Genomic DNA, 25898 nt, shown 5'->3' with positions numbered 1-25898 from the left:
TGACATGTCCTAAATAAACGTATATTCATTGATTGGTCCCAACATAGTGTATACAATACCTGCTTCTCCACAAATCTCATGGTCAAATGCCTTTACTTTGATGAATATTTAGACAGCAGCTGCTGTTTAGGCTGGGGAAGGGTGAAGTTGCCCCTAGGCTTAGATTCTGATCTTGGGACAGTTTAGCATTTTCCCCACTAATGGTTAAGGTTTGGATTGGGGGAGGGGAAAATAATCCTAGATCTGTATCATGGGGAAACCGCTTTTAGGCTGTGACTTTTCAACTGATGTGTTGTCGTTATAGTGATTACAGTTTGTTTATTGATTAATCTATTTCCATACATATTTTTGATAATATTTATTGATAGATCTTACTACCGGTAGTTAATTATTTTAATTTTACTCCAAAGCCACAAAGTATTGTCTCTTGAGATACAAGGCGTATATAGTTTCTTTATCTGGAATTATTTAAAAATGGGTTGATTTATCGATATTTTGTATTTATTTGCGTACTTTCTGTATGCTCACGTTTACGTTTAATGGTTGATTTATCTATTTACAGTGATTTTAGGTACTCCATAGTTACACTCCATTCCAGTAGGTGGCGATAATGTGCCTTTGCTGTAGTTAACCACCACAACTAATCAAGGAGGACGTGAAAATTACAAAATTTACTCCTTTTACATTCATTGGCTAGGTCATTTAATTGTCTAGGTCGGAGAAAACAGCTAACTAGATTTTGTAACATTTTAGTACATATCCATTGCTATAATCGAAGGACCAAGATGCAAGAAGACTGGTTATAAATCAGTCCACCCTTTCGTGGTAAGACTTCTCCAGTGATGATAACGTTCGTTGGCTAATGTTAGCTAGCTGCTAACGTTGTTACATTCACGTGAGACAACGTGAAGCATCGGAGCCTTCTAGCTTTGTAGCTAACTATGTAATGTCCAAAGTCAGAGAGAAACTTGTAAAACCAGCGCAAATGTCACTTGTAGTTAGTTAACGGCAGCTAGCTACCCGCCATTAGCCAGTCTTTGGCAAATGACAGGAGTGGGATGTTAGCTTAAAGACGGGTAACCCAGACTATACAAACGTAGCTAGCTACCCCACAATAATACCAAAGTCAATATCAGCATGTGAAATATTTAGCTAGCTATAACATTTGACAATTGTCAACGTGGTTCCAGTTTTCGCAAGGCCAACGGCCCTTTCACACAGAAACAAACAGGGCGAGTAGGACAAGACGAGAAGCGAAAATCACGTTGCGTGATGGTACTTGAAGGAAAAACTAAGCTGATTAATTTGGTCCACTGTTTCGTTTTAGCACATGTCGGTGAAATATATACTTCGTCATGACGATATACAAGGTCTGTGTTCTATCTCTAGGCAAATTATCCCCTATCTCCAGTCATGAGAACGTTATCATGACGTAGCACGTTTAATTTTTAGGTTGGATTATCCCTTAGGTCACTGCGGTAACGTTAGTGAAGCTAGGCTTGTCCACTGCAGCCTCAGCTGAGTCTCTTGCGAAATGTAGGTGAATGGTAACGATCAAGTTCTTGTCTAGCTAACTAGATAAAGTAACATTAGCCTAATATTTTCCCTGAAGGTTGATCTAACAAGTAGGTAAGGTAAGTGGCACCTACCCTCAGTTTTACTCAATGCTGAATCGCTTTTGATGGGAATTTTTCTACTCTTTACACAAAAGGTCAAATAGGGTCCGCTTATAGTTGTCCTTTTTCACATATGTACAAGTGTGAAATGTAAATGTATTTTTTTGCATATCTAGCTCTCCCTGAGACACCGTCGGACAGTTGGGTCACGGCCAGGGATCACAGGCAGTCATCCAGGGGGAGTGGTGCCTATGCACATAGTCAGGCAGTTAGCTACAGATTGTACATACACCAGATAATCTGATTGGTGCTTTTAAGACAACTAGGAATCCATTAGTTAAAATTTGCATACGCTTTTTGCATATAGCTTCCTATTAGTTGATTCTGATATTTTCCAAGTGGGAAACTGAGCACTTTTTTTTTGTCTTGAAAGTGACATTAAAGGGAAAATCTACCCATAAATCAACTTTTGATACAGTCCCAAATTGTTTTGCATGTCAGCAGTCACATTTTCAGGATATTGCACGTTTGACTGCTTAAATGCAAAACACATTTGAGATTGCAATTGAGAATTGACTGCAAAGAATAGGCTGTGGCTGAAAAAGACATCTGAATTTTACATGGGCTACAATATTCTTGTGGCTTGAGCTTTGCCATTACTGACAGGGCAGTAGTCCATGTGAACCACGGCTGTCTGACAAGGGGAATGGGGACAGCTGCCAAAAGCAAATCATGTTTGTCCTTACAGTGTAGGCCTACTGAAGGTGACTCACAGAGCTGCTCTCTCTCTCTCTGTGTTGAACACTCATTGGCTGAGTCACTAGGGTTGGGTAGGTTTAGGATCATATTGAACAATAATAAATTAAGATTCTGTACTTTGAGCTCTTTACTATCATTATTACGAGTGCATTCTAAGATCCTGTTCGCTATCATGAGTTGATGCATTGCTTGCTGATGTCAACTCTACAAAATGACAAATATAAGGTTTCAGGAGTTGTAGTTAACTCACTCAGGCACTCTAATCACAGATTACCATGGAGTTTCGGTAGATTATCAGATGGAAATGTCTAAGGCTTCTGTTAGGTTGACACCTGACACTAGTAACCTGGTGCCAAGAGCTCCTGGTGACAATCAATTGGCTGTGAAGTCTGGCACTCCTGCAGAGCACGTACCAGTGCATGTGCTTTTTGGCTTAGACCTGTAGGCCTATTCTGGCTCTAGGACTACAAAAATGCTTTGATAGAAGACACATTATCTTTTTATATCTGTCAGGAAGTCAAATGAACCTAGTTGAGATGTGTTTATGATGGTTGTGTGATTGACTAGGTTACTGCATGAGTAATATAGGCTATATGACGATGTCATTAGTTTAGATTAAAACTAGGGCTGGGAATTTAACCTTTATTTAACTAGGCTAGTCAGTTAAGGACAGATTCTTATTTAAAATGACGGCCTAGGAACAGTGGGTTAACTGCCTTGTTCAGGGGCAGAATGACAGATTTTTACCTTGTCAGCTCGGGGATTCGATCTAGCAACCTTTTGGTTACTGGCCCAATGCGCTAACCACTAGGCTACCTGCCGACACGACATTATCAGCATACTCAGGTGCTGATACTATATGTAGGCCTATTGCGATTCTCAAGATTTATTGTGATTTGATGTTCCAAAAATATTGCTCACCATATGTTTGCTGCATTTGGCCAATTCCACGGTAACAAAGTGATGCTGAGACTCGCTTTATTCACTTTAAAATGTATGCCAAACAAAAACCAATGATTTCAAAGTGAAAACAACAACTCTATGCACAAGGACTAATTTAAAAAAGAAAATCCTCGAACTTTGACAAACACATTTTCCTCGCAGAACAGTGCAGATGCGAAGTTTGTTAAAATAATGACAGTTTGTGCTTTTGGTGCCGTCATTCTGTTACCAAACTTTTCATCTGCACTGATTAAATATTTTAAAGTGAAAAATCTGAGTCGCGGCATCACTCTATTAATGTGGAATTGCCCACAGGGACAAGAGAGCCATGAGAAAACAACTTTTGATCCGTCATGGAAATAAGTGCTGAAAACAAATTCGCTCACTATTGAAAAAGATAGAGAACAAGATATGTGGGAAAAATAGTGGCGTTTTTGATGCAGTTACAGCCAACTAACACAAAAGTAATATTGCGTTATAGCGTTAAATAATATCCCCATATGTAACTATTGATTTCCCCCCCCCAATCACAAGTTCAAAGTCAGCTGATTGACCATTGCCTTTTGTTTGTCAGTGTTATTTATGGAAACTAAATGGATTCTATTCTAGCTGCTTTTCATTCTGAAGTTGACTTTTCTCCTGTGTAATTGTCATCTGATAATGAGGTGTGTCGTTCAGCTCCAAAAATATTCACAATCTGTCTTGCTTGCATATGGTACCCAAATCTAAAGCAATCTCCTGAAAAAGTAAACTGTAAAAAAAAAGTTTAGAGTGGATATTAGCCTGTAGCCTAGGCTTACTAGCTGAAAAGGGATCTGGAAACATCCCGGTTTCCATTCTGTGGGATCCTAATAGGAGAGGGAATGTATTGTTTACATCCTCACCATTTTGAACAGAGCAGCATTTTTCCTATTAGCAGCTGGCATTCAAAGGACCATTCTACTCTACATTTGACTCCCCAATGAACAATGTAGCCTATGTTTTAAGTAGGGGTCAGTTAATGAAGTTTAGTTTTTCATTGCAACGTAAGCCATTGTTATGCTACTATATGACTAGTAAGTTGTCTTGTCATTCCTTCCGTTTTCACTGTTGAAACACTTCGAATGCCTTCTACAACTTGTATTTTAAGCAGGTAGGCTAAGAAATGTAGCCTAATCACATAACATGGTATTATCTTTTTTAAAGACCTTATCAACTGGAATATGATAAGGATTTGGCTTTGTTTTATTTTCTCCCTGGGTTTTGACTTTGTTGGGATTAGTCGCTCGCTAAGCCTATCCTTCCAATGCCATCACCGTTTCAGAGGAAGCTAGGGCCTACGTATTAGTGACAGCCTACATTTGTAAATCATTTCATCCTTTTTTCCCCCTCTTTTTATTATTATTTTTTTACCTAGGATGATCTGTTCTCATTTTGACTCTTTGCTCTCTTTTTCAGTGCAATGTCTCTGGTTTTCACGCGGCCTAACCCCAACGCTATTGGCAAGAAAGACAAAAGACTCATGGCGGAGGTGAACGCCAGCCCGCTCAAGCACTTTGTCACGGCCAAGAAGAAAATCAACGGCATCTTCGAGCAGCTGGCCGCGTACATCAAAGAAAGCTCCTATTTTCTGGAAGGTAGCTACTAGCTTTCCACCTTACCACAAGTTGTGGTCGATAAAGCTGGCTTTCGTTTACACCAATGAAAAGCACAATGTTTTGTGTTGTGGAATTGATTGACACTTGCCTGTTCTACTGGCAGCTAGGTTTCAATTTGGTTTAAATAATGCAAAAACAAAGTGTTGGAGAAGAAAGTAAAAGTGCAATATGTGCCATGTAAAAAAGCTAATGTTTAAGTTCCTTACTCGGAACATATGAAAGCTGGTGGTTCCTTTTAACAATAGTCTTCAATATTCCCAGGTAAGAAGTTTTAGGTTGTAGGAATTATATGACTATTTCTCTCTATACCACTTGTATTTCATATACCTTTGACTATTGGATGTTATAGGCACTTTAGTATTGCCAGTGTAACAGTATAGCTTCCATCCCTCTCCTCGCCCCTACCTGGGCGCGAACCAGGGACACATCGACAACGGCCACCCTCGAAGCATCGTTACCCATCGCTCCACAAAAGCCGCGGCCCTTGCAGAGCAAGGGGAACAACTACTTCAACGTCTCAGAGCGAGTGACGTCACCGATTGAAATGCTATTAGCGCGCACCCCGCTAACTAACTAGTCATTTCACATCGGTTACACCAGCCTAATCTCGGGAGTTGATAGGCTTGAAGTTGTAAATAGCTCAATGCTTGAAGCACAGCGAAGAGCTGCTGGGAAATGCATGAAAGTGCTGTTTGAATGAATGCTTACGAGCCTGCTGCTGCTTACCACCGCTCAGTCAGACTGCTCTATCAAATCATAGACTTAATTATAACATAATAACACACAGAAATACGAGCCTTAGGTCATTAATATGGTCAAATCCGGAAATTATCTTTTCGAAAACAAAACGTTTATTCTTTCAGTGAAATACGGAACCGTTCCGTATTTTATCGAAGTTTAAATATTGCAGTTACATTCCACAACCTTCAATGTTTTGTCATAATTATGTACAATTCTGGCAAATTAATTACGGTCTTTGTTAGGAAGAAATGGTCTTTACACAGTTTGCAACGAGCCACGCGGCCCAAACTGCCGCATATACCCTGACTGCTTGCACGGAACGCAAGAGAAGTGACACAATTTCCCTAGTTAAAAGAAATTCATGTTAGCAGGCAATATTAACTAAATATGCAGGTTTAAAAATATATACTTGTGTATTGATTTTAAAGAAAGGCATTGAGGTTTATGGTTAGGTACACATTGGTGCAATGACAGTGCTTTTTTAGCTAATGCGCTTGTTAAATCATAAACTGTTAGGCGAAGTAGGCTGTGATTCAATGATAAATGAACAGGCACCGCATCGACTATATACAACGCAGGACAAGCTAGATAAACTAGTAATATCATCAACCATGTGTGGTTATGTTAAGATTGATTGTTTTTTATAAGATACATTTAATGCTTGCTAGCATCTTACCTTGGCTTCTTGCTGCACTCGCGTAACAGGTAGTCAGCCTGCCACTCAGTCTCTTCGTGGAGTGCAGGATAATCGGCCACAATCGGTGTCCAAAAATGCCGATTACCGATTGTTATGAAAACTTGAAATCGGCCATTCCGATTAATCGGCCGACCTCTAGTCTAGTTCCTAGGGGTTTACAATGGTTGTGTGATTTATTTTTTTCTACCGCTCACAGACACATATAGGAATGAGGAGCTGGACCCGGTCACTACAGAGGAGCAGGTTCAGGAAGTGCACGGTTACCTGTCAAAGGTGGCAGGGATCGGAGAGGTGCTGGCACGCAGACACATGAAGTGTGTCTTCTTCGGAAGGTACGTTCCCTCCACCGCGTAATGACCACTGGCAATGCCGCCACCAGTCATTGGAGTTCGGAAGCTGCATGTTTTCCCCGCTATTCATTTTTCAATGAATCACACAATCAATTTTGTCTCTCCAAAAATGGGTCGGACTACTGCACATTTCTGGAAAATGCTCTAGACCTGTGTTAAATGTTCCTCACTCAGTGTGTTCTACTTTATAGGACAAGTAACGGGAAGAGCTCGGTGATCAACGCCATGCTGTGTGATAAGGTGCTCCCCTCTGGGATAGGACATACCACCAACTGTTTCCTGCAGGTGGAGGGGACCGACGGCAACGAGTCCTTCCTGCTCACAGAGGGATCAGAGGAGAAGAAGAGCATCAAAGTCAGTACCTTCACACGAGGTTAAAGATTAACTTTTTAAAAAGCAACAGGGACAAGTGTTTCCTTTTTGGAATAAAATTAATTGGAGGTAAAAATACAAGACGTTACTTAAAGCTCTTTAAAGTTGGATACTGCACCCTGGAAGACTTCTCTGAACTCTTAGCACGCTAGCTAAGTGCACACACACCCAATAAGTTTGCGAGGCGCTGACTAATGGGGGGAAAAAACATACTTTATGACAAATAAAGTCGCACATGTGTCCTCCCAAAAATGCATTGAAGATACAAACGTTTCAACACTGCGCCTTCCTCTGGGTTTGCTCAGCACAACACACAAATCCTTTAGAGTAAGTTTAAGATTTAAATTGAATGTAGTTTGTTGAGACAAGAACATGCTCTCAACCTTTTGATGTGTTCAAATCTCCCAAGCCCATCTTAATTTAGGCATTGTAATTCCTGTGATGCAATGCCCATCTAAGTATAACAGCAGTAAACAGGATTAAAATACAGGTGGCTTGTAATTGTCTGTACTGTATGAATACATTTCTGCTTGTCCTACAGAAGATGAAGTCAGATCTGTCACAGTGGCTTTCTGTTGAGCCGTTGTTTTATTCAGTAAAAGGTGGGTGGCCCGGTAAACCAATAGTCCTCTGTCAAAACCATGACTCTCACTGGTTATTCAGCACCTATTTTTTTTTTATTGTACACAAGCAAAACTCTCTTAGCCAGTTGCACCACAGTTTAATGAGTACCACACCTTTGTCACTTGGAAAGTAGACATCTCTTAATGGAATGTTTTTTTTCTTGAATTTAAGCTACTTCTTATCAATGTTTTTTTATTCTTTAAAATACCAGCATCCCGGTAACTTTTTATTGTCCGTATCGAAGTGTTGGTGCAATGTATCACATAATCACCTAAAGGAGCCCAGAATCGTCCCCTTCTCTGTTGACTGTAGTTTATGACCCAGTTATGGCTGCGTGCCTATGACATGCATCCCGATCAAACCTGTTACTGACCCACGTGTCCAAACATAGCAACAGAATCAACAAAACACCAGCAACCCTGAATGCTCTCAGCCGATCTTATCATGTGTTCACATTCCAGCTGTGTAAGTCCTAACCAGATGGGATGGTGTACCGCTGTGGTAGCCATGTTGGTTAAGTGTGCCTTGAATTCTAAATAAATCAGTGTCTCCAGCAAAGCACCCCCACACCATAACACCACCTCCTCCATGCTTCACGGTGGGAACCACACATGCAGAGATCATCAGACCAAAGGACAGATTTCCCCTGGTCTAATGTCCATTGCTCGTATTTCTTTGCTCAAGCAAGTCTCTTCTTGTTATTGGTGTCCTTTAGTAGTGGTTTCTTTGCAGCAATTCCACCATGAAGTCCTGATTTCACGCAGTCTCCTCTGAACAGTTCATGTTGAGATGTGTCTGTTACTTGAACTCTGAAGCATTTATTTGGGCTGCAATTTCTGAGGCTGGTAACTCTGCAGCAGAGGTAATTCTGGGTCTTCCTTTCCTGTGACGGTCCTCATGAGAGCCAGTTTCATCATAGCACTTGATGTTTTTTGCGATTGCATTTGAAGAAACTTTCAAAGTTCATGAAATTTTCCGTATTGACAGACCTTGTCTTAAAGTAGTGATGGACTGCCGTTTCTCTTTGCCTATTTGATCTGTTCTTGTCATAATATGGACTTGGTCTTTTAACAAATAGGGCTATCTTCTGTATACCACCCTACCTTGTCACAACACAGCTGGTTGGCTGAAATGTATTAAGAAGGAAAGACATTTCACAAAATAACTTTTAAGAAGGCACACCTGTTAATTTAAATGCATTGCATAAAGCTGGTTGAGAGAATGCCAAGCGGGTGCAAAGCTGTCATCAAGGCAAAGGGTAGCTACTTTGAAGAATCTCAAATATAAACAAATCAAAATATAACACTTTTTTTGGTTACTACATGATATGTGTTATTTCATAGTTTTGATGTCTTCACTGTTATTCTACAATGTAAAAATACAACCCCTTGAATGAGAAGGTGTATCCAAACTCTTGACTGTACTGTAGGTCTGGGTGAAGCATGCTGGCTGCTAACAGCTTTCCCAGGCCTCCTCTCCCCATGGGGACTAAACCCCGGAAAGCCGGTCATTTCCGCTGGCTAATGATCAACACAGATCTACGCTCTGCTCATAGGAAAAATCTCTGCCTGGCTACTTTATTTGTTGGCACAGATGAGTAACCTTTTTGATGCAACCTTTTTCCATAGAATCTTTATCTCTATGGAAATATGTTATGTCATCGTGTTATCGTTGCTATGGGTTTAACTAGGGACACATGCCAATAGATTATAAATCTATTTCCTTCCTAGTAATCTGTCCTTTTATTACAATAACTCATACAATCAAATGTAGTCAAAGTTCAAATGGGAACACATGTTATTGCATGTTTTGTCTCTCTCTTGCGCAATCACTTTCTATTTCTGTCTCGCTCACTGTTTCTCAGACGGTGAACCAGCTAGCCCATGCTCTACATCAGGATGAGGACCTGGATGCAGGAAGCCTGGTGTGTGTCATGTGGCCCAAAGTCAAGTGTGCCCTGCTTAGGGACGACCTGGTGCTGGTGGACAGGTGAGGGCAACACACACCACACATCTAAAAGGATCAGGTAGACCATTCCCTTCTGGCATTGTTATTTTAGCACAACCAGGGGTCCTCTGGAAGTGCTCGGAGGTTAATGTTGGAATGGGTACCACTCTTCGCCCTTAAACTTTGTATGCCTACTCCTCTTCTACAAACTACAATATCCTCATATACACTGAACAAAGATGTAAACGCAACATGTATAGTGTTGGTCCCATGTTTCATGAGCTGAAATAAAAGATTCCAGCATTGTTTCATACGCAGAAAGTGTATTTATCTCAAGTTTTGTGCACAAATTTGTTTACATCCCTGTTAGTGAGAATTTCTACTTTGCGAAGATGATCCTGACAGGTGTGGCATATCAAGAAGCTGATTAAACAGCATGATCATTACACAGGTACACCTTGTGCTGGGGGGCAATAAAAGGCAACTCTAAAATGTGCAGTTATGTCACACAACACAATGCCACAGATGTCTCAAGTTTTGAGGGAGCGTGCAATTGGCATGCTGACTGCAGGAATGTCCCCCATAGCTGTTGCCAGAATTGAATGTTAATTTCTCTACTGTAAGCCGGCTCCAACGTTGTTTTAGAGAATTTGGCAATACGTCCAACCGGCCTCACAACCACAGACCACGTGTATGGCGTCGTGTGGGCGAGCGGTTTGCTGATGTAAACATTGTCAACAGAGTGCCCCCTGGTGACGGTGGGGTTATGGTATGGGCAGGAATAAGCTACGGACCACAAACACAATTGCATTTTATTGATGGCAATTTCAATGCACAGAGAGGATCTTGTCACAGTATGAGGCCCATTGTTGTACCATACATCTACAGCCATCACCCCATGTTTCAGCATTATAATGCAAGTTGCAAGGATCTGTACACAATTCCTGGAAGCTGAAAATGTTCCAATTCTTCCATGGCCTGCATACTCACCAGACATGTCACCTATTTGAGCATGTTTGGGATGCTCTGGATTGACGTGTACGACAGCGTGTTCCAGTTCCCGCCAATATCCAGCAACTTCGCACAGCCAGTGAAGAGGAGTGGGACAACATTCCACAGGCCACAATCAACAGCCTGATCAACTCTATTCAAAGGAGATGTCACGCTGCATGAGGCAAATGGTGGTCACACCAGATACTGACTGGTTTTCTGATCCACGCCTCTTATTTTTGTTTTTGTTTTAAGGTGTCCGACCAAGAGATGCATATCTGTATTCCCAATCATGTGAAATCCATAGATTAGGGCCTAAGTCATTTACTTCATTTGACTGATATGACTTGTAACCCAGTAAAATCTTTGAAATTGTTTCATGTTGCATTTATTTTTGTTCAGTATAGTTTCTACTGTGGCCTTGTGACCTGAAGTCATCCCATAATTCTGCTCCTACAGCCCCGGTATTGATGTCACGACAGAGCTCGACAGCTGGATCGACAAGTTCTGCCTGGACGCCGACGTCTTTGTCCTGGTGGCAAACTCTGAGTCCACTCTGATGCAGACGGTAAGAAACATGTTTCTCTCTAGAAAGAAATCCACTCTGCCCGAACTTGCATGTTGGCCAAATGCCAGTCAAGGTGTCTGAGGGTTTATTGGATTTTGAATAGACAAATGCTACTCTTTGCAGGAGAAGTCATTCTTCCACAAGGTCAACGAGCGTCTCTCCAGTCCAAACATCTTCATCTTAAACAACCGCTGGGATGCATCTGCCTCGGAGCCGGAGTACATGGAGGAGGTGAGTTAGCATTAGCAGTCATTTGTTACGCTGAGGTTAGTTTTAGCGTTGGCAGTCATTTGTTACGCTGAGGTTAGTTTTAGCGTTGGCAGTCATTTGTTACCCTGAGGTTAGTTTTAGCGTTGGCAGTCAGGGCTAAACGTATTTTATTTTAGGACTAATCTTCCAAGAGTCTTTAACATTTACAAAACAATTTTATAATACAATCACATTTTCACAACAGAAAGAATACACTGACATATTGACATGTAAGAAAAACACTGGTTCATTACAGACCGCGGGCCCTGACTACTAAAAAATATATAAATAAATGTAGGAACTCGGACGGGCTTCGACCCCCCCCCCCCCCCCCCCCCGGTATCATATAAACACACAAGACATGGTTTTTCATGAGCTTTTAAAACGGCAACATTTTCTGTTGGCCCCATGGCAAAAGGTATAGAATTACAGGAAATTTGCTTTAAAACTGCAACATTTTAATCGTGAACAGTTTGGTTTGGCTTTGGCTGCGCTGGTGAATGACAATAACCATCTGGACCTTTGCAACCAAGGAAATGTATGTGACCGGATTAGGGGTGTGACGTTTAAACGAAATTGGGATTGTTAACGTTTCTAAAACTTCATTTTTTTGTTGTTGTACAGAATTAGGATCCCAGAGCCGCCACTAACAGGTCCTGCATCATCATCATAAAGCGGAAATGTTTGATAAAATACTTGTAGCATTGTTACATTAGTAGGAGGAGATATGCATCTTTCAAATGATTTGCCACGGATATAAAGCGCTCCGCACGTCATCGTTGTTAACAGTTGGAAAAATTGTCAGTGAGACAGGGAAGCGACAGCAGCTAAGTCCTGTATGGCAATACTTTGAGAAGTTTTTAAAGGAGAAGGTGGTGAAATGCAAACTTTACGAGGTGAAATTGAGCTACTGTGGCAGTACAGGTGCATTGCTGAACGGGAGGGACCGTGAGACACAACCCATTGCTGGCAGTATTGCGATAAGGGACAGACTGAGAGAATCACAACACCGATTACAGAAATGATTGCATTTGATATGCAGCCATTGTCAAAGGTAGAGGATGTCAGCTTCAATGTTGCCCTAATGGAATGTCTACAAACATACCACAAGATGCCATGTTGAAAAATTGTGCCGGTCCGGATGGAGAAATTGTACAAAACGCACCATACGTGGCGTTAACAGATTGCTGGACGTCTATGAACACGCTGTTGCATATATCACTGCAACGATCCATCACAATGAGAAGTGAGAACATGGAGGAGCGGCACACAGCAGAGAATTGTTGCTGAATGGGTGGGGAACACTAACGTGAGCGCCGTCTGGTAGGGTTTTGGACTAGATGGCACAACCACAAAGTCAAAATTAGCTATATTGTAAAGATTCATGAATTTTTGTTGCTTTTCGGTTTTAATCAAATTTTATTTGTCACATACACGTAGTTAGCAGATGTTAATGCGAGTGTAGCGAAATGCTTGTGCTTCTAGTTACGACAATGCAGTAATGTCCAACAAGTAATCTAACCTAACAATTTCACAACAATTACCTTATACACACAAATGTAAAGGAATGAATATGAATATGTACATTAAAAACAAAATATGAATGAGTGATGGCCGACCGCATAGGCAAGATGCAGTAGATGGTATAGACTACAGTATATACATATGAGATGAGTAATGTAGGGTATGTAAACATTATATGAAGTGGCATTGTTTAAAGTGGCTAGTGATACATTTATTACATCCATTTTTCCATTATTAAAGTGGCTGGAGTTGAGTCAGTATGTTGGCAGCAGCCACTCAATGTTAGTGGTGGCTGTTTAACAGTCTGATGGCCTTGAGATAGAAGCTGTTTTTCAGTCTCTCGTCCCAGGTTTGATGCACCTGTACTGACCTCGCCTTCTGGATGGAAGTGGGGTGAACAGGCAGTGGTTTGGGTGGTTGTTGTCCTTGATGATCTTTATGGCCTTCCTGTGACATCTGGTGGTGTAGGTGTCCTGGAGGGCAGGTAGTTTGCCCCCGGTGATGTGTTGTGCAGACCTCACTACCCTCTGGAGAGCCTTACGGTTATGGGCGGAGCAGTTGCCGTACCAGACGGTGATACAGCCCGACAGGATGCTCTCGATTGTGCATCTGTAAAAGTTTGTGTTTTTGGTTACAAGCTGAATTTCTTCAGCCTCCTGAGGTTGAAGAGGTGCTGCTGCACCTTATTCACCACGCTGTCTGTGGTTGGACCATTTCAGTTTGTCCGTGATGTGTACGCCGAGGAATTTAAAACTTTCTACCTTCTCCACTACTGTCCCGTTGATGTGGATAGGGGGGTGCTCCCTCTGCTGTTTCCTGAAGTACACGATCATCTCCTTTGTTTTGTTGACGTTGAGTGTGAGGTTATTTTCCTGACACCAGTGAGGGCCCTCACCGCCTCCCTGTAGGCCATCTCGACATTGTTGGTAATCAAGCCTACTACTAGTGTCGTCTGCAAACTTGATGATTGAGTCGGAGGTGTGGCCACGCAGTCGTGGGTGAACAGGGAGTACAGGAGGGGGCTGAGAACGCATTCTTGTGGGGCCCCAGTGTTGAGGATCAGCGAAGTGGAGGTGTTGTTACCTACCATCACCACCTGGGGGCGGCCCGTCAGGAAGTCCAGGGCCCAGTTGCACAGGGCGGGGTCGAGACCCAGGGTCTCGAGCTTGATGACGAGTTTGGAGGGTACTATGGTGTTAAATGCTGAGCTGTAGTCGATGAACAGCATTCTCAATAAAGGTATTCCTCTTGTCCAAATGGGATAGGCTAGTGTGATTGCGATTGCGTCGTCTGTGGACCTATTAAGGCGGTAAGCAAATTGGAATGGGTTTAGGGTGGTAGGTAAGGAGGAGGTGATATGATCCTTGACTAGTCTCTCAAAGCACTTCATGATGAAAGATGTGAGTGCTACGTGGCGGTAGTCATTTAGCTCAGTTACCTTAACTTTCTTGGGAACTGGAACAATGGTGGCCCTCTTGAAGCATGTGGGGACAGCAGACTGGGATAAGGATTGATTGAATATGTCTGTAAACACACCAGCCAGGTTAGGCATCAAGTTATCAATGTGGTTAGGTTTAAAATCACATTTTTAAGAAGATCAATTGTAGAAACAGACAGCTTTTATGACTTTGTGGCTGTGGTAACTAGTGACAACCCTATGGTAGGTAGCCAGAACTGAGGTAGGTTGATTTGCGTTGCCCTCTAGCGGTCATACGCAGGACCATATCTGAATTGTGAATTCACGTCATTTTTTATTTTTTTATCGTTTGAACGAGAGAAGTTTGTAATTTTTTTGACATTTGTCACATCCCCAGACCGGACCTTCTCAAATAGTATTTAAAATAGTTGGTGGACAATCTATTTCTATTATTGACTGAATTTCTCTTACCAACTGAATCTGGTTTGCGAATGGCGTTTGGATGGTTTTAAAATGGTGTCCATTGTGAAAGAAAATGAACTGTTAACTCTCATGAGTTAGAATTAGCCGTCAGGGTTATAATGAGAATTCTGAGGTGAGTTAGCGTTAGCTTTGACCCTTAGATCACGGTTACACCAAATACCAGTGTTTTGGGGAGCATTAGCATAGTTTTTTTGGGCTAATAATTGCACTAATAAATGGAATAGGTGAAAGGTGCTCCGGGTAACATTATACAAGGAGAGGCTAGATGGGTTTGTGCCAGATTCTGGGTCGTGGTTGAGCCGAGTACATGGGGTAACTACTGCCTGCAAGAGTACAGTATTAGATTCAGCAATTAAGTTAATGGTGAGGTAGGGTTGGCACTAGGGTCTGCCCAAGTGTTGATTTCAAGTATAGGGTTGCACCTCACATGGCCGTATCATGCCGGTGGTTGAGCGAGACCTTGTGGGACTGCCTGTCTTTCTGACTTGTGATACTCAACACACCTCTCCCTGTGCTGTCCACTTCACCCAAAGAAGTGGGATGTTTCCTTATCTTGAACGTCTTCTATGGGCCAGGAGAGGTTGTAATCCACCACAGTCTAATTAATAACTTATACATTTACATTTGAGTCATTTTAGCAGGTGCTCTTATCCAGAGAGACTTACAGAAGCAATTTGAGGTCAAAGTGCCTTGCTCAAGGGTTATGGACATTTTAGGTAACTTAGGTGAACTATCCATTTTTAACAGTTATCTGAGTCGTCCAACAAGGGAAACACTTCAGATGTTTGATATAATATAACCCAACACATAATCTGAGGACACCTGGAGATTAGCCAGGTGACTGAACTGGGACTGACTGCCCTCGGTCTGGCTTTATGCCTTTGAAATAAATGTCAGGTTGAACATGAGGGCTGTAAACGATGCCAGTATCACAATACTTTTTCCATGGGGAAGAATAAAAACATGAACTGGACTCTTTGGTCCTTTTTAAAACCTGCTGTACGTCTGGATGCTGTTTGTTTTCAACATTAGGGCCGTTTTCCTAAAGAAGTTAATACTGCTTGGCTTTTTTGTTTCCTTGGCACGACACTAACAAGTATCGCGATACTGGTAACGTCCCTGCCCTTTAGTGAACATACCATATTTTGTGACCATTTCAGGTCTGCCAATACAATTTGTTAAAGGAGGAGCATGTGCCTGTAGGCTTGGGTTTACACTAGTGTGTGTGTGTGTGTGTGTGTGTATGTATGTGTAATTTTTCCTGCTGTGTGTGTGTGACCCTGTCATGAAAAGTTGCGTGCGCATCAGAAAGAGGTTTGTTTACATGGAAGTTGATATGACCACTTGCAACTTGAAATAGCGCTCGTGTGAGTTAACATGTAATCAGACTGTCTACATATGTCATTAGAGGTTTGATAACCTCAACCTACTACATGCCAGTGAGGCAAGGTACAATATCCTAGATTAATAATATTGTTGAACATAGCCATTGTCTTGCATGTCCTCATGGTCCTCACTCACGCACTGCAAGTTTGTCAAGGTCCTGACATCAACCTCAGCTATCCAGCTACAGAGCTTTTTTACGTCGGGATGCGCACACATCACTCGAACGTGACGTTTGATGGTAAACAGGAAATGGCTCTATTGAACCCGGTCTCCCTGTCACTCTGTCACTCTGTCCCCCCCCCAGGTGAGGAGGCAGCACATGGACCGCTGCAGCAGTTTCCTGGTGGACGAGCTGGGTGTGGTGGACCGGGCCCAGGCCAGTGACCGCATCTTCTTTGTGTCTGCAAAGGAGGTCCTACAGGCCCGTGTTCAGAAGGCCCAGGGGATGCCAGAAGCAGGTACATACACACAGTTGTCTATGACACTACAAGCTTGGCACACCTGTATTTGGGGAGTTTCTTCCATTCTTCTCTGCAGATCCTCTCAAGCTCTGTCAGGTTGGATGGGGAACCTCGCTGCACAGCTATTTTCAGGTCTCTCCAGAGATGTTCGATCGGGTTCAAGTCCGGGCTCTGGCTGGGCCACTCGAGGACATTCAGAGACTTGTCCCGAAGCCACTCCTGCCTTCTCTTGGCTGTGCTTAGGGTCGTTGTCCTGTTGGAAGGTGAACCTTTGCCCCGTTCTGAGGTCCTGAGTGCTCTGGAGCAGGTTTTCATCAAGGATCTCTCTCTACTTTGCTTCGTTTATCTTTCCCTCGATCCTGACTAGTCTCCCAGTCCCTGCCGCTGAAAAACATGCCCACAGCATGATGCTGCCTCCACCATGCTTCACCGTAAGGATGGTGACAGGTTTCCTCCAGATGTGATGCTTGGCATTCAGGCCAGAGAGTTAATTCTTGGTTTCGTCAGACCAGAGAATCTTGTTTCTCATGGTCTGAGAGTCCTTCAGGTGCCCTTTGGCAAACTCCAAGCGGGCTGTCATGTGTCTTTTACTGAGGAGTAGCTTTTGTCTGGTCACTCTACCATAAAGGCGTGATTGGTGGAGTGCTATAGAGATGGGAGAACCTTCCAGAAGGACAACCATCTCCACAGAAGAACTCTGGAGCTCTGTCAGAGTGACCATCGGGTTCTTGGTTCCTCCCTGACCAAGGCTCTTCTCCCCCGATTGCTCAGTTTGGCCAGCTCTAGGAAGAGCCTTGATGGTTCCAAACTTCTTCCATTTAAGAATGGAGGTAACTGTTCTTAGGGACCTTCAATGCTGCAGAAATGTTTTGGTATCCTTCCCCAGATCTGTACCTCGACACAATCTTGTCTCTGAACTCTACGGACAATTGCTTCGACCTCATGGCTTGTTTTTTGCTCTGACATGCGCTGTCAACTGTGGGATCTTATGTAGACAGGTGTGTGCCTTTCCAAATCATGTCCAATCAATTGAATTTACCACAGGTTTACTTCAATAAAGATGTAGGAACATCTCAAGGATGGTCAATGGAAACAGGATGCACCTGAGCTCATTTTTTGAATCTCATAGTAAAGGGTCTGAATACTTATGTGAATAAGCTATTTGTTTTTTTTATATACGTTTTCAAAAATGTTTAAACCTGTTTTCGGTTTGTCATTGTGGGGTATTCTGTGTAGATTGAGATTTATTGAATCAATTTTAGAATAAGGCTGTAACCTAACAAAATGTGGAAGAAGTCAAGGGGTCTGAATGCTTCCCGAATGCACTGTAAGCCACTCAGGTAGACATTCAGAGAAAAACGATGTAATATCCAGGAAAAATGACCCTTTTTCCTAAAATAATAAACACACTCCTTACTTGTTCAGGTGGTGCTCTGGCCGAGGGATTCCAGGCCAGGATGTTTGAGTTCCAGAACTTTGAGCGGCGCTTCGAGGTAAGCCTTTCTAATGAAAGAACCTCTCGGAGTGAATGGGGTATACAGTTTACAATACTTCGTCTAGGTTCCCATTAGAGATGTACCGAACTCTGCTCAAGTGCTGGTGCATGCTCTAGTTAGGAGACCGTGAGCTCGACAGTTGAAAGCCATTGAACGTATCAGGATATTTATGTCCATTCACTAGGCCCTCTTATGAAACGCTCTATTTTTCCCTGTTTTTGTAGGAGTGTATCTCTCAGTCTGCGGTGAAGACCAAGTTTGAGCAGCACACTGTGAGGGCCAAGCAGATCTCGGAGACCCTACGGCTCATCATGGACTCGGTGCACGTGGCGGCTCAGGAGCAGAGGTGAGTTCTCGTGTCATGCCAAGTACCCAGGCTGCCTCAATTGTCAAAATGTCTTCCGTGTCTCCTTTCCTTCATTTGAACCGATATGATGGAAGCGATAGGGAACGGCTGCCGTGCGAGGCAACCAGTTGTGCTCCATGTTTTGTGAACCTTGTGTGTTCAGGATTCACTGCCTAGAAACCAGGGAGGAGCGCCAGGACCGCATGGAGTTCATTGACAAACAGCTGGACCTGCTGACGCTGGACTGCAAGAGCAAGATCAAGAAGATCACAGAGGAAGTAGAGCGACAGGTAGGTCACGTTTAAAACGGGCTGCCACGCTACGATTGAATTCTAAGAATGGTCTAGTGAACGTTGTTCTTCCCTCACACCCTGTGTGTGTGTGTAGGTGTCCAATGCCATGGCAGAGGAGATCAGGCGACTCTTTGTGCTGGTGGATGACTTCCACATGGACTTCCATCCGTCTCAGGTGGTGCTCAAGGTGTACAAGAACGTGAGTGATTCCCTGGCCTCCAACACAAACAAGCGCTCGCTCGCACACACACCTCCTCCCGCTCCTTTTGCTACCGGGTGTTTATGCTTGATTCTACTAATCGGCTGTCATCTGGACTTTGATTAGCTGAATCGAGTGTTTTTAGCAGGGCTGGAACAAAGCCTGCATACCCAGTAGGTCTCTAGGAGGAGGATGGGCTGCCGTAGGCCTCAATCCTTTTCAGAGTGTTAGTGGAATTCTCCCTAGGGCCTGTTTTGTCCTGGTGTCTATCTTCTCTGAGAACAACCCTTGCAGGGAATTACCTGAACACACCCTTTGACATTTAAGGGTGTGTTCAGATTGGCAAACTTCCATGAACATGAACTTGGATTGTTTTATATTTTAGTGTGTGTTCAGAATGTCATACTGTACAGTTTCTGTTTTCTCTCTGATCAAATGTGTTGTACTATGTACAGAATAGGGTGCCCATTTTGAAAGTGGCTGTAGTGTAAGGGACAGGCCAAAAGCAGTGCATTACATACGTAATAGGGTGTCCATTTTGGACTGAACCTTTGAGATTGTGGTGGTGATGTTGTACTGTGTGTGTGTGTGTTTGTTCCAGGAGCTACACAGGCACATTGAGGAGGGCCTGGGCAGGAACATGTCTGAGAGGTGTTCCACAGCCATCACCGCTGCCCTGCAGTCCACCCAGACAGAGATGATCGGTCAGTCCCGCAGCACACAATTCCAAAACCCATCCCATTCTTAAAGGAACACTGGCCGAAATATTCACAGTAAATGAAATTGTTGTTCAATTGTGAAACCACGTGGAGATGTTGTCAACTAGCATCCCCTCTCTCAGATGGTCTGAAGCCCCTGCTTCCGGGGCCGGTCCAGGAGCAGGTGGACAAGCTGGTGCCGCGGCAGCAGATCTTCACCCTCAGCTACGACCTGGCCTGCGACAAGTTGTGCAGTGACTTCCAGGAGGATATTGGCTTCCACTTCTCCCTGGGCTGGACCATGCTGGTCAACCGCTTTCTGGGACCCAAGAACACACGACGTGCCCTCATGGGCTACAATGACCAGGTGTGTGTGTGTGTGTGTGTTATTTCCCTAAGAAAAGGGTTAGGTAGAGCAAGCCCTTCACCACACATCTAGGATCAGGTTTACACCAGCCCCCAATCCTGACCCTAAAGGCGTCATTGTGATCGCTTCCTCAATTTCTCGACTTTTAAATGTATTTATTCTTAAAGAATATAATTTACAATGCCTCGAGTTTAGTTACATTTTCTTACCCCATCAGTACCCCCAAAATAAATATAAGCTTGTTTTACTCCTTTGTTTGTAAGTTATGTAATTGTAAGCAAACACTGTATAGGCTCAAAATCTGGTTAAAACTATCATTTTGATCTCATGGATGGTCATCCATAGCTCTGTCTGAGTGGTTACATTTCTCCAGCATCATCCCTCAGCTATTTAAGTTATTGGCTGGGTGACCGCTTTGTTATTGTTTGAAAAGCATATTGTCCCTGTAAAGAGAGAAGATAAAATAATACCTTTCTCAGTGGAACAAGGGGCGAATCCATACTCCATTCTGGGTTCTTATTCCTGTGCTTGCTCAGTGCTTTGAGATCACTCTGACGTAAAGTTAATCCCCCATGAAGCCAGTAAAAAGAGCCATGAGTTACTATTCGTACAATAAACCTAGGAACTGGTTCCCTCATGGATGGGTTGGTTGTTTAGCAACAAAACCGACGTGTGCGCAACTATGGGGCAGAACGAACTGGGTTGGCTGAGATTGTTGACATGTAAGCTATATTCCATCTATGTTTATTGAAAACATACATTTGCACAATGAGCACTTGTCTCTCAAATACATTTGTTACAGTTGTTGGTTAGCTAGTGAATTTTTGCCAAAATGACGTTGACATGAAATCCAGTCAAAACGCCTCAAAACAAGACATGGTATCAAGAACAAAGTGAAATGAGCTGAAACGAGCCACTTACGGTTCCCCACATGGCAGCTTGTCATTCTTGCAGGCAATCTGGTCCTCCAGGATCACAACAGCACGCTGACTTCTGCCCCATTTGAAGGGCGCACGTCGTTTTGTGACGTTGTCAGCTAACCGTCTATAGACTGTAAACACGGAGTTCACTGGTGACCTCTTTCCATACAGCATGTCATATAGCAGCACCAGGCTGGCTGCTGACGTTAACTACATTCATTGTCATTGCACAATATTTGTTCAACAGCTGTGAAAGGACTATTAGAAAATCCATAAGAATGGCAGTTAAATTGCACACACGTATTGCCACGTCATCTGTGCTTAATATCGCTTTGTAAGCTAGCTAGCATACAGACATTTGCTTACGTGCGTTGCTATGGTTATACCGTACCACAAGCTGTCAGGAGCAGTCTCTCTTAAAATGGATCATAAAGTACTACACTAATCATTTCGATACTTGCAAATGAAATATCTTCCCACATCGCTTGAATTGGTGCTGGCTGCATCCATATTCCGCACATTGTGGCATTGTTGACCAGTTGGTTATTTTAATGTGGGAATATCGTTTTCCCCCCCCTGATTCACTTCCGTTTATCAAATCTCCGAAAGGAGGAGTATGATAATGGCGTAACGGTGGCTTTTAAAGGCTCTTATTGGTCAAGACGTAGCATCAGCTATGCCGGGTTTATATACGTAATTGGTGTCTGTCCTGTAGGTTCCTCGGCCTATGGCCCTCACCCCGGTCAGCACCAGCATGCCCCCGTTCCCCCAGAACTCCATGACCCAGGAGGAGCTGATGGTCTCCATGGTGACCGGCCTGGCCTCCCTCACCTCCCGTACATCCATGGGCATCATAGTCGTCGGTGGTGTGGTAAGGATAGAGGAAACGCACTCCGTGAAGGCTTTACAGAATGTGCAAATGGTTGTTGACAAGGCCCTAAACCAAAAGTGACGTCTCCGAAAACAAGTTGGAAAGGAGTTGACACTTTCAGTGTTTTTCCCTGTTTAACCCAGGCATGAAATGTATTTTCTTCATTTGCACTCAGCAACGGTTCATTTGAAAATCTAAGTATTGAAAATGTGTGTGCCAGATCTGGAAGGCGGTGGGCTGGCGTCTGATTGCCCTTTCGGTCGGGTTGTACGGCCTGCTGTACGTGTACGAGCGCCTCACTTGGACCACCAAGGCCAAGGAGAGGGCCTTCAAGCGCCAGTTTGTGGACTATGCCAGCGAGAAGCTGCAGCTCATCGTCAGCTACACCGGCTCCAACTGCAGCCACCAGGTTCAGCAGTGAGTAATGGACACCCCATCTACAGTGGTCTGTTTTTGTCTGACTCACTCACTCCTTTTCTCACTACATCTACTCTCTCCATCTCTTCCTATCTATCCCTCTTTCTCCCTCTATCCATTTGCTCTCCATCTATTTCTCTATCTGCCCTCCTACGCCACCACAACTGAGTCTTACAAGGCCAATATAATCCCCTCAACAAAGAGATGGCATGTTTGGCAGGGCTCCACACTGCCACTCTCCGTAGTTCAGTTCTGCATGTTTGACAGCTAGTATAGAATTTGCTAAAGCCTCTTCATAGAACCACTGGCCAGTCAATCTGTCACACAACGTTATGTAAGCCTGTTTTATATAAATAGATTGTCTCCTGCAGTGTGGGAGTTGTTCTCTGAACATGCCTCAGAGGCCCTCTGGTGGTGAGAGGAGGGACTGGCAGTGGGATCCGGTTTGCCTATAAGCTACCAAGTGAGCCTATTGCTCTTTGCAGTTGTAGGTCATTTTGAAAACAAAGCTGACTTAACAGTCGTAAGTAGGACCCAAGGACTCCTGATTTACGATCAGTTTTCGTTTTTTATATCACGAGGCCTAAAATGACACGGATGGGGGAAACCGATCCTAGATGAGCACCTCTACTCAGAGATGCTCGGTACACATATGGCCCCTGAATCTCAGAGCGCTATTCCTCAAAATGCCTAAACGCTTGAGGACTTGCTGAAGTTGACATGGCTCTATAGGAATCTTGTTCAGCGAGTTCACTAAGTAGAGTTGAGACTGCGTGGCTCTGAGCTGCTGGGTGTGTGTCTGTCTGTGCAGGGAGCTGGCCGGCACCTTTGCTCAGCTGTGTCAGCAGGTGGACGTGACGCGGCAGAACTTGGAGGATGAGATCACCGACATGAACACGAAGATAGAGCTGCTGGATGCACTGCAGAGCAAGGCCAAACTGCTCCGGTAAGACATGACGCTCAGTAACACACTGGTTGCGTCTGAAATGGCACCCTATTCCCTATAAAACCAAGTGCCCAAAAGACTCTGGTCAGAAGTAGAGCACTGCATAGGGGATAGGGTACCATTTCGGACATTGCTCAGTCAACATTGCTCAGTGATCAAGACTCCTTGGCATTCTCAATAACTTCAACTCTCAACGGGCTCATAGTAAAGGGGAAAAAATGATTGGGCATAACTGCACTGAACCAAAATATAAACACAACATGTAAAGTGTTGGTCCCATGTTTCATGACCTGAAATAAAAGTTCCCAGAAATGTTCCATACACACAAAAAGCTTATTTCTCTAAAATTTTGCACAAATTTGTTTACTTCCCTGTTAGTGAGCAATTTATCCTTTGTCAAGATAGTCCATCCACCTGACAGGCATATCAAGAAGCTGATTAAACAGCATGATCATTAAACAGGTGCACCTTGTGCTGGGGACAATAAAAGGCCACTAAAATGTGCAGTTTTGTCACACAATACAATGCCACAGATGTCTCAAGTTTTGAGGGAGCATACAATTGGCATGCTGATTGCATGAATGTCCACCAGAGCTGTTACCAGAGAGAAATTATCTACCATAAGCCGCCTCCAATTTTTTACAGTCATGTGAAATCCATAGATTAGGGCTTAATGAATACATTTCAATTGACTGATTTTACTTATATGAACTGTAACGCAATCTTTGAAATTGTTGGATGTTGCGATTTTTATTTTTGTTCAGTGTGATATTAAAGTACCATCTGTTTTCATTGAAGACAAGGCACTACTACTGTCTTGATGGTGTGTACCTATCTCTGTACCTGAGTATGGTGTTGCCTTGTCCCCTGGCAGGAATAAGGCTGGCTGGCTGGACAGTGAGTTGAACATGTTCACCCAGCAGTACTTGCAGCAGGGCCGGTAGAAGTGACCACTGACCGGCCGTGAGATGAACCGTGGAGAGAACGTTGACCGCGAAAAGACCAAGACTGTCCTGTGTTAACCAGAGGGAGAGTCCTCGCTACCTAGACAATGGGGTCGGGGTCAATTTGGTTTTCAATGTGGTCAAATCAGGAAGTGAACTGAAATTCAATGGATGAATTTGAAAATGGCATATTGTAAAAAAAAATAATAATACACACAAAAAAGTGGAATGGCTTGAAAATGAATTGACACCCAACCCTGCTAGACATGGACGGCCCTTCAAATCATTCACTCTCTCCTTTAGGACATTTTAGAATATTTTTTTGCCGCTCACATTTAATTTAAAGATAACATATTTTATCAGTGCATTTTATGGAAGAGGAATTTATTTGATACCAAATACAGCCATATGATATGTTGTCATGCGTTGCAGAAGAGGTTGCATATCGTTTGTGTACTTGATTTGACGCTACATGCCTTTGAACACGGAAGATGATTAAGTGCCACCCTGAAATGGTCACGAAAAAAACAAAACCTTTTAGTTGTAAATACCAGGGAACATCCAAAAGTGCAGCAGAAATGCAAAAGTGATTTATTCCTATAAGCTTCCTGCACCACGGCGTGGTGGTAACTCTATATTCAGACTATGAAATGACACTGGCGATATGAAACACTGGCTATATGAAACAGTAGACTAGCATTCTAGGTGATGGAGACGTTAGTCCGTTCTGAATGCACTCTCATGCCTTGGGGTCGTGCACTGTGTTATGTCATGCTTGCTTTGATTTGTCTTTCTGCTCCATGTAAATCAGTGTTGGACAGAGTGGATCACGCTCTGTCCGAGCTGTTGCTTGGACCAATTCAGCGATCATTGTTGAGAAGTCGTAGCTGTTTAGACTGCTTGTTTAGTGCTAAGACACTAAACAACCCTTTTGGGCTTTATAATCATTTACAAACAGACTTCTATTTAAAATGACAAATGCAAATAAACTACAAGTAAGGATCTTTCTAAAAAAGGACTTGCAGTGTGTGGTCCATGACCCTGTGCTTTTTCATCATAGCGACTCTAAAGGATCGTTATAGTGGAAACAGCACCATTATTTATCGTGATCAAACCTCTGCCCCCCAAAGCCTTGCTTCTTAGCAGGTGAGATTTTAGATTGCGAAAGGTACATGTACTTGCTATGTTGGCATATTCCTTTTTTTTTTTTTTTTTTAAAGATATGATATTCAGGCATTAGCACTATCATTGAAAGGCCTATTTATGACTTGTAAATGTCTCTCAACCTTAATGTCTCTGAATAGTGTCACTAATGGCAGTTGTCCTTCAGGTATATGTCTGGCTGTGTGTGTGCGTTGGGTCGTGGCCAAGCCAGTTGGAAAGTGGTCTGGAAAGTTCTGAATGAAAATGTGCACTTTATACTTTGCTGCTTCTGTTTAATTTTTTGTACTTGACAATTTGGCTTTTAGTTTATTTTCACCCTGGTTACAAAGCAAATACAATGTTGGATAGATGTTTGAGGTAGATTGTAATGTGTAAACTTGCATGCAGTGACTGTTGTAATTTTGTTGTCATGTTAACCATTAATGTAAAAAGATACAGTTAAGTGCATTAAAGAAGTGTCGATGAAGAATGAAA

The 25898-nt window shown here is 43.1% G+C and overlaps 1 protein-coding gene across 2 annotated transcripts; it reads left to right on the top strand.

Annotated features, from left to right (window-relative positions):
• Nucleotides 1-612: 612 nt before the first annotated feature.
• On the top strand, nucleotides 613-25898 carry mfn2 (mitofusin 2). 2 transcript variants are annotated; one of them, XM_055892514.1, is made up of 18 exons: nucleotides 613-825; nucleotides 4755-4933; nucleotides 6589-6724; nucleotides 6934-7096; nucleotides 9603-9727; nucleotides 11135-11243; nucleotides 11367-11474; nucleotides 16607-16760; nucleotides 18189-18256; nucleotides 18484-18605; nucleotides 18769-18895; nucleotides 18993-19097; nucleotides 19699-19801; nucleotides 19939-20162; nucleotides 21798-21953; nucleotides 22174-22370; nucleotides 23182-23316; nucleotides 24191-25898. In XM_055892514.1, exons 2-18 carry the CDS (start codon nucleotides 4759-4761, stop codon nucleotides 24258-24260), a joined length of 2277 nt encoding a protein of 758 aa, XP_055748489.1. In that variant the 5' UTR covers nucleotides 613-825; nucleotides 4755-4758; the 3' UTR covers nucleotides 24261-25898. The 2 variants fall into 2 exon arrangements, with proteins under 2 accessions (XP_055748489.1, XP_055748490.1); XM_055892515.1 differs by lacking the exon at nucleotides 613-825 and adding an exon at nucleotides 1470-1634.

Source organism: Salvelinus fontinalis, chromosome 31 (assembly GCF_029448725.1).
Source record: "Salvelinus fontinalis isolate EN_2023a chromosome 31, ASM2944872v1, whole genome shotgun sequence".
Taxonomy (NCBI): Eukaryota; Metazoa; Chordata; class Actinopteri; order Salmoniformes; family Salmonidae; genus Salvelinus; species Salvelinus fontinalis.
The sequence above is the reverse complement of the archived record's forward strand: the minus strand, read 5'-3'. Positions and strand labels throughout refer to the sequence as shown.